A 13,011-nucleotide genomic window follows, 5' to 3' on the forward strand; every position below is an offset into this window, starting at 1 on the left:
TCTCCCTCGCTCGCTCTCCCTCCCTCTCTGGTCTCCCTCGCCGCTCTCCCTCCCTCTCTGGTCTCCCTCGCCGCTCTCCCTCCCTCTCTGGTCTCCCTCGCCGCTCGCTCTCCCTCCCTCTCTGGTCTCCCTCGCTCGCTCTCCCTCCCTCTCTGGTCTCCCTCGCTCGCTCTCCCTCCCTCCCTCTCTGGTCTCCCTCGCTCGCTCTCCCTCCCTCTCTGGTCTCCCTCGCTCGCTCTCCCTCCCTCTCTGGTCTCCCTCGCTCGCTCTCCCTCCCTCTCTGGTCTCCCTCGCTCGCTCTCCCTCCCTCTCTGGTCTCCCTCGCTCGCTCTCCCTCCCTCTCTGGTCTCCCTCGCCGCTCTCCCTCCCTCTCTGGTCTCCCTCGCTCGCTCTCCCTCCCTCTCTGGTCTCCCTCGCTCGCTCTCCCTCCCTCTCTGGTCTCCCTCGCTCGCTCTCCCTCCCTCTCTGGTCTCCCTCGCCGCTCTCCCTCCCTCTCTGGTCTCGCTCGCTCGCTCTCCCTCCCTCTCTGGTCTCCCTCGCTCGCTCGCTCTCCCTCCCTCTCTGGTCTCCCTCGCTCGCTCTCCCTCCCTCTCTGGTCTCCCTCGCTCGCTCTCCCTCCCTCCCTCTCTGGTCTCCCTCGCTCGCTCTCCCTCCCTCTCTGGTCTCCCTCGCTCGCTCTCCCTCCCTCTCTGGTCTCCCTCGCTCGCTCTCCCTCCCTCTCTGGTCTCCCTCGCTCGCTCTCCCTCCCTCTCTGGTCTCCCTCGCTCGCTCTCCCTCCCTCTCTGGTCTCCCTCGCCGCTCTCCCTCCCTCTCTGGTCTCGCTCGCTCGCTCTCCCTCCCTCTCTGGTCTCCCTCGCCGCTCGCTCTCCCTCCCTCTCTGGTCTCCCTCGCTCGCTCTCCCTCCCTCTCTGGTCTCCCTCGCCGCTCTCCCTCCCTCCCTCTCTGGTCTCCCTCGCTCGCTCTCCCTCCCTCTCTGGTCTCCCTCGCTCGCTCTCCCTCCCTCTCTGGTCTCCCTCGCTCGCTCTCCCTCCCTCTCTGGTCTCTCTCCCTCCCTCTGGTCTCTCTCTCTCCCTCTGGTCTCTCTCCCTCCCTCTGGTCTCTCTCCCTCCCTCAGGTCTCTCTCCCTCCCTCTGGTCTCTCTATTCAACCCAATCCTGAAGCTGAGGACTATGTCCATGTTCCAAATGGCCCCCTATTCACTTTATAGTAGTGCACTATTTCTAACTAGGGCCCATAGCAGGTCTGGTCTAAAGTAGTGCACTGTATAGAGAATAGGGAGATACATATTGTGGCTCTACAGGGTTGACTCCACCATCATAGTACTGGGAAAGAACCACTTTGTAAATTAACATTTGTCCCAAATGGTACCCTGTTACACCAGGGCCCTATGCACTATATAGGGAACAGGGTACCCTGTTACACCAGGGCCCTATGCACTATATAGGGAACAGGGTACCCTGTTACACCAGGGCCCTATGCACTATATAGGGAACAGGGTACCCTGTTACACCAGGGCCCTATGCACTATATAGGGAACAGGTTACCATGTTACACCAGGGCCCTATGCACTATATAGGAAACAGGGTACCCTGTTACACCAGGGCCCTATGCACTATATAGGGAACAGGGTACCCTGTTACACCAGGACCCTGTTTTAGAAATTCGTTTTGAAGAGAGGGAGGGAGAGAGAGAGAGATAGATGGAGAGAGAGAGAGGGAGAAGGGGCGAGGGGGAGAGAGAGAGAGTGAGAGCCCTTTGGGCCTACTTAGCAAACTGAGGAATTTGATAAATATGAAAACTCACCATGATACATTTAGTCATATTACATTTGAAACAAAAAAGCAAAATCTGCATTGTCTTGGGCTTAAAGTAAAAACAACTGTAATCACTTCTGAAATGTATCTGACCGATAACTAACTTTTACTTTTAAAAGTCTAACCAACCAAAAATAGAAAAAATTGATTTGAGAGCAGAAGCGCTGTGGATACATTATGTTACAGACTCTGTACTGCGGCGAAGTTTCACTTTGACTAGATACAGTACGGCAACAAACAATCAAACAGAATATCTACGGCATGTGTTCTTTAGAATCATGAGATGTGTTCTTTAGAATCACGAGATGTGTTCTTTAGAATCACGAGATGTGTTCTTTAGAATCACGAGATGTGTTCTTTAGAATCACGAGATGTGTTCTTTAGGATCACGAGATGTGTTCTTTAGGATCACGAGATGTGTTCTTTAGGATCACGAGATGTGTTCTTTAGGATCACGAGATGTGTTCTTTCGGATCACGAGATGTGTTCTTTCGGATCACGAGATGTGTTCTTTCGGATCACGAGATGTGTTCTTTAGAATCACGAGATGTGTTCTTTCGGATCACGAGATGTGTTCTTTCGGATCACGAGATGTGTTCTTTCGGATCACGAGATGTGTTCTTTCGAATCACGAGATGTGTTCTTTCGAATCACGAGATGTGTTCTTTCGAATCTTGAGATGTGTTCTTTCGAATCACGAGATGTGTTCTTTCGAATCTTGAGATGTGTTCTTTCGAATCACGAGATGTGTTCTTTCGAATCACGAGATGTGTTCTTTCGAATCACGAGATGTGTTCTTTCGAATCACGAGATGTGTTCTTTAGAATCATGACGTAGAATCTATGGCCTGCCTAAAAGTCCAGCTCATTTCCTTTTTAAAACCATAGGTGATGACAGATGGATAAACAGATCAGATTACACCACAGGGTTAATGGATGGACAGTGATTGGATGTCATAGACCCTAGAGTGATAACCGTGTGTTTTTTCCAGTTGCAGAAATACATCTACTCTGCAGCTTGACCACACATTGGTAAGAGAGCGGCAAGACAGATTTCTCTGGGAGGTTAGATGAGATATTGAACACTATCTTGTTTGTCTCTGACTAAACATAAACAGAAAGAATCCAACTTGACATTGTGACGTTGTCTTTTCATGATGGCCATGGATAATGTGATTATTTTGCATATTGCTACTTTGTGGCCAAGTTTGGCCCATGTGTTGGTAAATGCTTGTCGGTCATCTCATCCTAAGTCTCTTGGACATAAGGCTATACTTTAAACCTTGATGGCTACTGAACTTGACTTAAACAACATAAAGAGCTCTTTCCACTCCTGTCTGACATAGTTATATACCATACTGTGTACCAGATATCCTCTCCAGGATTCAATCCGATCATGTTTTGCCGACAATGCACCTTTTTAAAGGCAATTTCCAATTGAGCCAATATGCACCCTTTACCTTGACCTTTACCTCTCCGCCAAGGTGGGAACACTGCCTTTAACAGATGCATGGTCGACGTCGCCATACGGATTGATTCCCCGCCTTACTTTGACAAAAGCACATCACCCAGAAACAACTTCCCAGGACCAGCTCCCTCCCAGGTCCTGCTTTCTCCAGACATCTGGGTTCTGAATGGAGGCGTGGGGTAGATCTAACATAACATACATGAACCCTGTTCCCAAATCCTGCTTCTGTTTAGCTCCTCTTGTTTCATAGAGGAGGGGAGAGAGAGGGGGGAGTGTTCCGTTCTCTTCTCTCTTGTAAAGGAGGGGAGAGAGGGGGGAGTGTTCCGTTCTCTCTTGTAAAGGAGGGGAGAGAGAGGGGGAGTGTTCCGTTCTTCTGTTCTCTCTTGTAAAGGAGGGGAGAGAGAGGGGGAGTGTTCCGTTCTTCTGTTCTCTCTTGTAAAGGAGGGGAGAGAGGGGGGGAGTGTTCCGTTCTTCTCTCTTGTAAAGGAGGGAGAGAGGGGGAGTGTTCCGTTCTTCTGTTCTCTCTTGTAAAGGAGGGGAGAGAGGGGGGGGAGTGTTCCATTCTCTTCTCTCTTGTAAAGGAGGGGAGAGAGTGGGGGAGTGTTCCATTCTCTTCTCTCTTGTAAAGGAGGGGAGAGAGGGGGGGGGAGTGTTCCGTTCTTCTCTTCTCTCTTGTAAAGGAGGGGAGAGAGAGGGGGAGTGTTCCGTTCTTCTGTTCTCAGTTGTAAAGGAGGGGAGAGAGAGAAGGGGAGTGTTCCGTTCGTCTCTTCTCTCTTGTAAAGGAGGGGAGAGAGAGGGGGGGAGTGTTCCGTTCTTCTATTCTCTCTTGTAAAGGAGGGGAGAGAGAGGGAGGGAGTGTTCTATTCTCTTCTCTCTTGTAAAGGAGGGGAGAGAGGGGGGAGTGTTCCGTTCTTCTGTTCTCTCTTGTAAAGGAGGGGAGAGAGGGGGAGTGTTCCGTTCTTCTCTTCTCTCTTGTAAAGGAGGGGAGAGAGGGGGGAGTGTTCCGTTCTTCTCTTCTCTCTTGTAAAGGAGGGGAGAGAGGGGGAGTGTTCCGTTCTTCTGTTCTCTCTTGTAAAGGAGGGGAGAGAGAGGGGGGGAGTGTTCAAATCTCTTCTCTCTTGTAAAGGAGGGGAGAGAGGGGGGAGTGTTCCATTCTCTTCTCTCTTGTAAAGGAGGGGAGAGAGGGGGAGTGTTCCATTCTCTTCTCTCTTGTAAAGGAGGGGAGAGAGGGGGAGTGTTCCATTCTCTTCTCTCTTGTAAAGGAGGGGAGAGAGGGGGGAGTGTTCCATTCTCTTCTCTCTTGTAAAGGAGGGGAGAGAGGGGGGAGTGTTCCATTCTCTTCTCTCTTGTAAAGGAGGGGAGAGAGGGGGGAGTGTTCCATTCTCTTCTCTCTTGTAAAGGAGGGGAGAGAGGGGGGGAGTGTTCCATTCTCTTCTCTCTTGTAAAGGAGGGGAGAGAGGGGGAGTGTTTTGTTCTTCTCTCTTGTAAAGGAGGGGCGAAAGCGAGAGTGTTCTCCTCTCCTCTCATGTGTCTGTATATTCTACCCTGTTCCAGTCCTCTCCTTTTTTAGGGGGCCGATCTCAAATAGCACTCTATTACCTAGGTAGTCCCCTACATTGGTGCACTATCTAGGCCCTAGATAGGGAATAGGGTGCAGTGTTGGGACAGAGCTAAGGCTAGCACTCTCCGTCTGAGACCAGGAAGATCATAGCTTCCTGTTTGCCGATGTCGGCCATGACGGTGGCCAGCTGGTTCAGGTTCCCACTGTGGAAGTGTTGGGCCTCCCACAGATCCAGAATCACACTGGTGGGACTCGCCTTGGACGCAAAGAAACTCATGTGCCTGGAGGAGAGGAGAGGAGAGAGAGGAGAGGAGGGAGAGGAGAGAGAGAGAGGAGAGGAGGGGAGGAGAGGAGAGGAGAGGAGGGAGAGGAGGCAGTGGGAACGGATGAGGGGAGAGAGGAGGAGGGAGAGGAGAGGAGGGAGAGGAGAGGAGGGAGGAGAGGAGAGAGGAGAGGAGAGGAGGGAGGAGAGGGAGAGGAGGGAGGAGAGGGAGAGGAGGGGAGGGAGAGGAGAGGGAGGGAGGAGAGGAGAGGAGAGAGAGAGGAGGAGAGGAGAGAGAGGAGGAGAGAGGAGAGGAGGGAGAGGAGAGGAGGGAGAGGGAGAGGAGGAGAGGAAATGGAGAGAAGCGAGGAGAGGAGGGGAGGGAGAGGAGAGGCAACGGAGAGGAGAAGGAGAGGGAGAGGAGAGGAAGAGTAGAGGTGAGGAGAGGTGAGAAGAGGGAGAGGAGTGAGGAAAAAGGGAGAGAGAGGGGGGAGAGATTCATTATTCAATTCATTATGGGTTGTTTATTGTCCCTTGTTGATGTTTCATTCCCCCAATATTGCACTGTAAAGTCCTTAAGTGAGTCCTTGTTGACATTTCCTTCCCCCAATACTGCATTGTAAAGTCCTTAGTGAGTCCTTGCTGACATTTCCTTCCCCCAATACTGCACTGTAAAGTCCTTAGTGATGTGCTATGGACATAATCTGTGCTCCTCTGCAGCCCTGCTATACCATACCACACTATACCATATACTATACCACACTATACGATACTATACTATACCAGACTATGCTATACTATATACTATACTATACCACATTATACGATACTATACCACACTATACTATACCACAATATGCTATACTATATACTATACCACATTATACAATACTATATACTATTCTATACCACACTATACTATGCTATTCTATATACTATACTATATACCATACTATGCCAAAACTATACCATACTATACTATGCCACACTATACACTATACCATATTATACTACACTATGCTATATTATACTATACCAGACTACACTATACTATACCATATTACACTACAACATTCTATACTATACCAGACTACACTATACTATATTAAACTACACTATGCTATATTATACTATACCAGACTACGCTATACTATACCATATTACACTACACTATTCTATACTATACTATATTACACTATACTACACTATACTACACTACACTATACTATACCAGACTACACTATACTATGCCATATTACACTACACTACAACATTCTATACTATATTACACTATACTACACGACACCATTCTATACCATACTATACTATATTACACTATACTATATTACACTATATTACACTATACTACACTACACCATTCTATACCATACTATACTATATTACACTATACTATATTACACTATACTACACGGTACTGCTCAAACCTATATTGCACTATATTACACTATACTACAATGTACCACACTGTACATAACTACACTATATTACACTATGCTATACTACACCCTACCACACGATACTACACTGTACTGCACTATACCATAGTACACTCTACTACAACCCACTACACTACACCACACTATACTACACTGTACCATACTATACTATATTGCACCATATTACACTATACTACATTACACTACAATATACTACACTACATCATACTACAATATACTATACTACACTAGGCCATACCGTACTATACTACACTACAATATACTGTACTACACTGGGCCATACCACACTATACTATACTGTACTGCATGGCATTACACTATACTATATTACACTACAATATACTGTACTACACTGGGCCATACCACACTATACTATACTGTATGTACTGCATGGCATTACACTATACTATATTACACTACAATATACTGTACTACACTGGGCCATACCACACTATACTATACTGTACTGCATGGCATTACACTATACTATATTACACTACAATATACTGTACTACACTGGGCCATACCACACTATACTGTACTGCATGGCATTACACTATACTACATTACACTACAATATACTACACTACAATATACTGTACTACACTGGGCCATACCACACTATAATATATTACACTACAATACAACATATTCTACTACACTAGGCCATACCACACTATACTATATTACACTACAATATACTACACTACAATATACTGTACTACACTGGGCCATACCACACAATACTATACTGCATGGCATTACACTATATTATATTACACTACAATATACTACACTACAACATATTCTACTACACTAGGCCATACCACAATATACTATATTACACTACAATATACTACACTACAACATTTATACTACACTATGCCATGCCACACTATACTACACAATATTACACTATACTACATTACACTAAAATATAGTACGCTGCACTATACTACAATATACTATAAGTCGCTCTGGATAAGAGCGTCTGCTAAATGACTTAAATGTAAAATGTAATGCCATACCACAGTATACTATATTACACTATACTATATTACACTGTATTACACTATACTATATTACACTGTATTACACTATACTGTATTACACTATACTGTATTACACTATATTACACTGTACTATATTGCACTATACTATTACACTATACTGTATTACACTATACTATATTACACTGTATTACACTATACTGTATTACACTATACTGTATTACACTATACTATATTACACTGTATTACACTATACTATATTACACTGTATTACACTATACTGTATTACACTATACTGTATTGCACTATACTGTATTACACTATACTGTATTACACTATATTACACTGTACTATATTGCACTATACTATTACACTATACTGTATTACACTATACTATATTACACTATACTGTATTACACTATACTACACTATACTATATTGCACTATATTACACTATACTGTATTACACTATATTACACTATACTGTATTACACTATACTGTATTACACTATACTATATTACACTACATTACACTATACTGTATTACACTATACTGTATTACACTATACTATACTATATTACACTACATTACACTATACTATATTACACTATACTATATTACACTATACTATATTGCGCTATACTATATTGCACTATATTACACTATACTATATTACACTATACTATATTACACTATACTATATTACACTATACTGTATTACACTATACTGTATTACACTATACTATATTACACTATACTATATTACACTATACTATATTACACTATACTGTATTACACTATACTATATTACACTATACTGTATTACACTATACTGTATTACACGATACTATATTACACTATGCTGTATTACACTATGCTGTATTACACTATACTATATTACACTATACTATATTACACTATACTATATTACACTATATTGTATTACACTATACTGTATTACACTATACTATATTACACTATACTATATTACACTACATTACACTATACTGTATTACACTATACTATATTACACTATACTGTATTACACTATACTATATTACACTATACTGTATTACACTATACTGTATTACACTATACTGTATTACACTATACTATATTACACTATAATATATTACACTATACTATATTACACTATACTATATTACACTATAATATATTACACTATACTGTATTACACTATACTATATTACACTATACTATATTACACTATACTATATTACACTATAATATATTACACTATACAATATTACACTATACTGTATTACACTATACTATATCACACTATACTATATTACACTATACTATATTATACTATACTGTATTACACTATACTATATTACACTATATTGTATTACACTATACTATATTACACTATACTGTATTACACTATACAATATTACACTATAATATATTACACTATACTGTATTACACTATACTATATTACACTATACTATATTACACTATACTATATTACACTATACTGTATTACACTATACTATATTACACTATACTATATTACGCTATACTGTATTACACTATACTGTATTACACTATACTATATTACACTATACTGTATTACACTATACTGTATTACACTATACTGTATTACACTATGCTGTATTACACTATACTATATTACACTATACTATATTACACTATACTATACTACACTATACTATACTACACTATACTGTATTACACTATACTGTATTACACTATACTGTATTACACTATACTATATTACAGTATACTATATTACACTATATTACACTATACTATATTACACTATATTACACTATACTGTATTACACTATACTGTATTACACTATATTGTATTACACTATACTATATTACACTATACTGTATTACACTATACTGTATTACACTATACTATATTACACTATACTATATTACACTATACTGTATTACACTATACTGTATTACACTATACCGTATTACACTATACTATATTACACTATACTGTATTACACTATACTGTATTACACTATACTGTATTACACTATACTGTATTACACTATACTATATCACACTATAATATATTACACTATACTGTATTACACTATACTATATTACACTATACTATATTACACTATACTATATTACACTATACAATATTACACTATACTGTATTACACTATACTATATCACACTATACTATATTACACTATACTATATTACACTATACTATATTACACTATACTGTATTACACTATACTGTATTACACTATACTATATTACACTATACTATATTACACTATACTATATTACACTATACTATATTACACTATACTGTATTACACTATACTATATTTCACTATACTGTATTACACTATACGATATTACACTATACTATATTACACTATACTATATTACACTATACTATATTACACTATATTACACTATACTGTATTACACTATACTATATTACACTATACTATATTACACTATACTATATTACACTATATTACACTATACTGTATTACACTATACTATATTACACTATACTATATTACACTATACTATATTACACTATACTATATTACACTATACTATATTACACTATACTGTAAGCCAACAATATACATCAAACCATTCATTTTGGAAGTCTTATCCTTTCAGCAGGTAGATCCCCGGTTTGCATTTGATAATAGAAATGGCCATTAATCCAACATAAATCACACATAGAAACTTTATCCCTTATTAATCCCCTAAAGGAAGTTGACATTTAAGTAGGAAAGGACCTTTTCTGCTTCCAGGCCTTGACCTTTTGGCTCAAACCAGAAACCAATCAATAGGCCTAACTGCAGTGACCCCACTGTCCCTTCCTCACACGTTGCCTCCATCCCAAATGGCACCCTATTCCCTATATAGTGCACTACTTTTTTTTTTTTTTTTTCAATATAAGAGCCCTATGGAACTTCCTATGGACCTCGGCCAGAAGTGGTGCACTGTATAGGGATTGAATAGGGTGCGGTTTGGGACACAGGCCTTCAGCTCAGTAGTGTATGTGGAGGATGACAGAAGTATCTGGAGTGGCTTGTTCCATGCAGTGGTATTCTTCTGATCCTCTACTGTCTATGGATTTAAGGGTTGTTGTGTAACACTTCAAGATGTGTGGGGGGGGGGGGTCGGGGTGTGAGGAGAGGTTGAGGGTAGAGGAAAACCAGCAAGCCTGTATGTCCTTCAGCTTCACCTTGAGAACGGTTGGGTAGTGAGCACAGCTAGACCTTTGTAATTCTTCACTCTCTCCTGTTAACCTACTGCAGTGACAATCACTTAAATGGATTCAAGGAATGACAAAGCGCACAGACTATTTCACAGGCTTATATTCAGTGTGTGTGTGTGTGTGTGTGTGTGTGTGTGTGTGTGTGTGTGTGTGTGTGTGGTGTGGTGTGTGTTGACATCATACAGACAGACAGTCAGGCAGGTGAGAGAATGTAGTGTATTGTATTCTACAGCAACACATCACCTCCCAGCCTACAGACTAACCGGGCCAGTGTGTGAAAGGCTGCCACAACTAACAGGACCACAGCTAGCAGGGCCACAGCTAACAGGCCACAACTAGCAGGGCCACAGCTAGCAGGGCCACAGCTAACAGGGCCACAGCTAACAGGGCCACAGCTAACAGGGCCACAACTAGCAGGGCCACAGCTAACAGGGCCACAGCTAACAGGCCACAGCTAGCAGGGCCACAGCTAGCAGGGCCACAACTAGCAGGGCCACAACTAGCAGGACCACAGCTAACAGGCCACAACTAGCAGGACTACAACTAGCAGGCCACAACTAGCAGGGCCACAACTAGCAGGGCCACAGCTAACAGGGCCACAGCTAACAGGGCCACAGCTAACAGGACCACAACTAGCAGGGCCACAACTAGCAGGGCCACAACTAGCAGGGCACAACTAGCAGGGCACAACTAGCAGGGCCACAACTAGCAGGGCCACAGCTAACAGGGCCACAACTAGCAGGCCACAACTAGCAGCGCCACAGCTAACAGGGCCACAACTAGCAGGGCCACAACTAACAGGGCACAACTAGCAGGGCCACAACTAACAGGGCACAACTAGCAGGGACACAACTAGCAGGGCACAACTAGCAGGGCCACAACTAGCAGGGCCACAACTAACAGGGCCACAGCTAACAGGGCCACAACTAGCAGGCCACAACTAGCAGGGCCACAGCTAACAGGGCCACAGCTAGCAGGGCCACAACTAGCAGGGCCACAACTAACAGGGCCACAACTAGCAGGGCCACAGCTAACAGGGCCACAGCTAGCAGGGCCACAACTAGCAGGGCCACAACTAGCAGGGCCACAGCTAACATGGCCACAGCTAGCAGGGCCACAACTAGCAGGGTCACAACTAGCAGGGCCACAACTAGCAGGGCCACAACTAGCAGGACCACAGCTAACAGGGCCACAACTAGCAGGGCCACAGCTAACAGGGCCACAGCTAACAGGCCACAGCTAGCAGGGCCACAGCTAGCAGGGCCACAACTAGCAGGACCACAGCAAACAGGCCACAACTAGCAGGACTACAACTAGCAGGCCACAACTAGCAGGGCCACAACTAGCAGGGCCACAGCTAACAGAGCCACAGCTAACAGGGCCACAGCTAACAGGACCACAACTAGCAGGGCCACAGCTAACAGGGCCACAACTAGCAGGGCCACAACTAGCAGGGCCACAACTAGCAGGGCCACAACTATCAGGGCACAACTAGCAGGGCACAACTAGCAGGGCCACAGCTAACAGGGCCACAGCTAACAGGGCCACAGCTAACAGGCCACAACTAGCAGGGCCACAACTAGCAGGGCCACAACTAGCAGGGCCACAACTAGCAGGACCACAGCTAACAGGCCACAACTAGCAGGACTACAACTAGCAGGCCACAACTAGCAGGGCCACAACTAGCAGGGCCACAGCTAACAGGGCCACAGCTAACAGGGCCACAGCTAACAGGACCACAACTAGCAGGGCCACAACTAGCAGGGCCACAACTAGCAGGGCACAACTAGCAGGGCACAACTAGCAGGGCCACAACTAGCAGGGCCACAGCTAACAGGGCCACAACTAGCAGGCCACAACTAGCAGCGCCACAGCTAACAGGGCCACAACTAGCAGGGCCACAACTAACAGGGCACAACTAGCAGGGCCACAACTAACAGGGCACAACTAGCAGGGACACAACTAGCAGGGCACAACTAGCAGGGCCACAACTAGCAGGGCCACAACTAACAGGGCCACAGCTAACAGGGCCACAACTAGCAGGCCACAACTAGCAGGGCCACAGCTAACAGGGCCACAGCTAGCAGGGCCACAACTAGCAGGGCCACAACTAACAGGGCCACAACTAGCAGGGCCACAGCTAACAGGG

The 13,011-nt window shown here is 43.9% G+C and overlaps 1 protein-coding gene across 1 annotated transcript in view; it reads right to left on the bottom strand.

The window, feature by feature from the left end:
- Positions 1-4,606: 4,606 nt before the first annotated feature.
- The window catches only part of unc5a (unc-5 netrin receptor A), a 303,882-nt gene continuing 295,477 nt past the window's right edge, over positions 4,607-13,011 (bottom strand). The window contains exon 15 of the mRNA XM_064955880.1: positions 4,607-5,123. Coding sequence (XP_064811952.1) covers positions 4,958-5,123 — 166 coding nt within the window. The 3' untranslated portion in view covers positions 4,607-4,957. The remainder of the gene's footprint in view (positions 5,124-13,011) is intronic.

Source organism: Oncorhynchus masou, chromosome 32, assembly GCF_036934945.1.
Source record: "Oncorhynchus masou masou isolate Uvic2021 chromosome 32, UVic_Omas_1.1, whole genome shotgun sequence".
Classification (NCBI taxonomy): domain Eukaryota; kingdom Metazoa; phylum Chordata; class Actinopteri; order Salmoniformes; family Salmonidae; genus Oncorhynchus; species Oncorhynchus masou.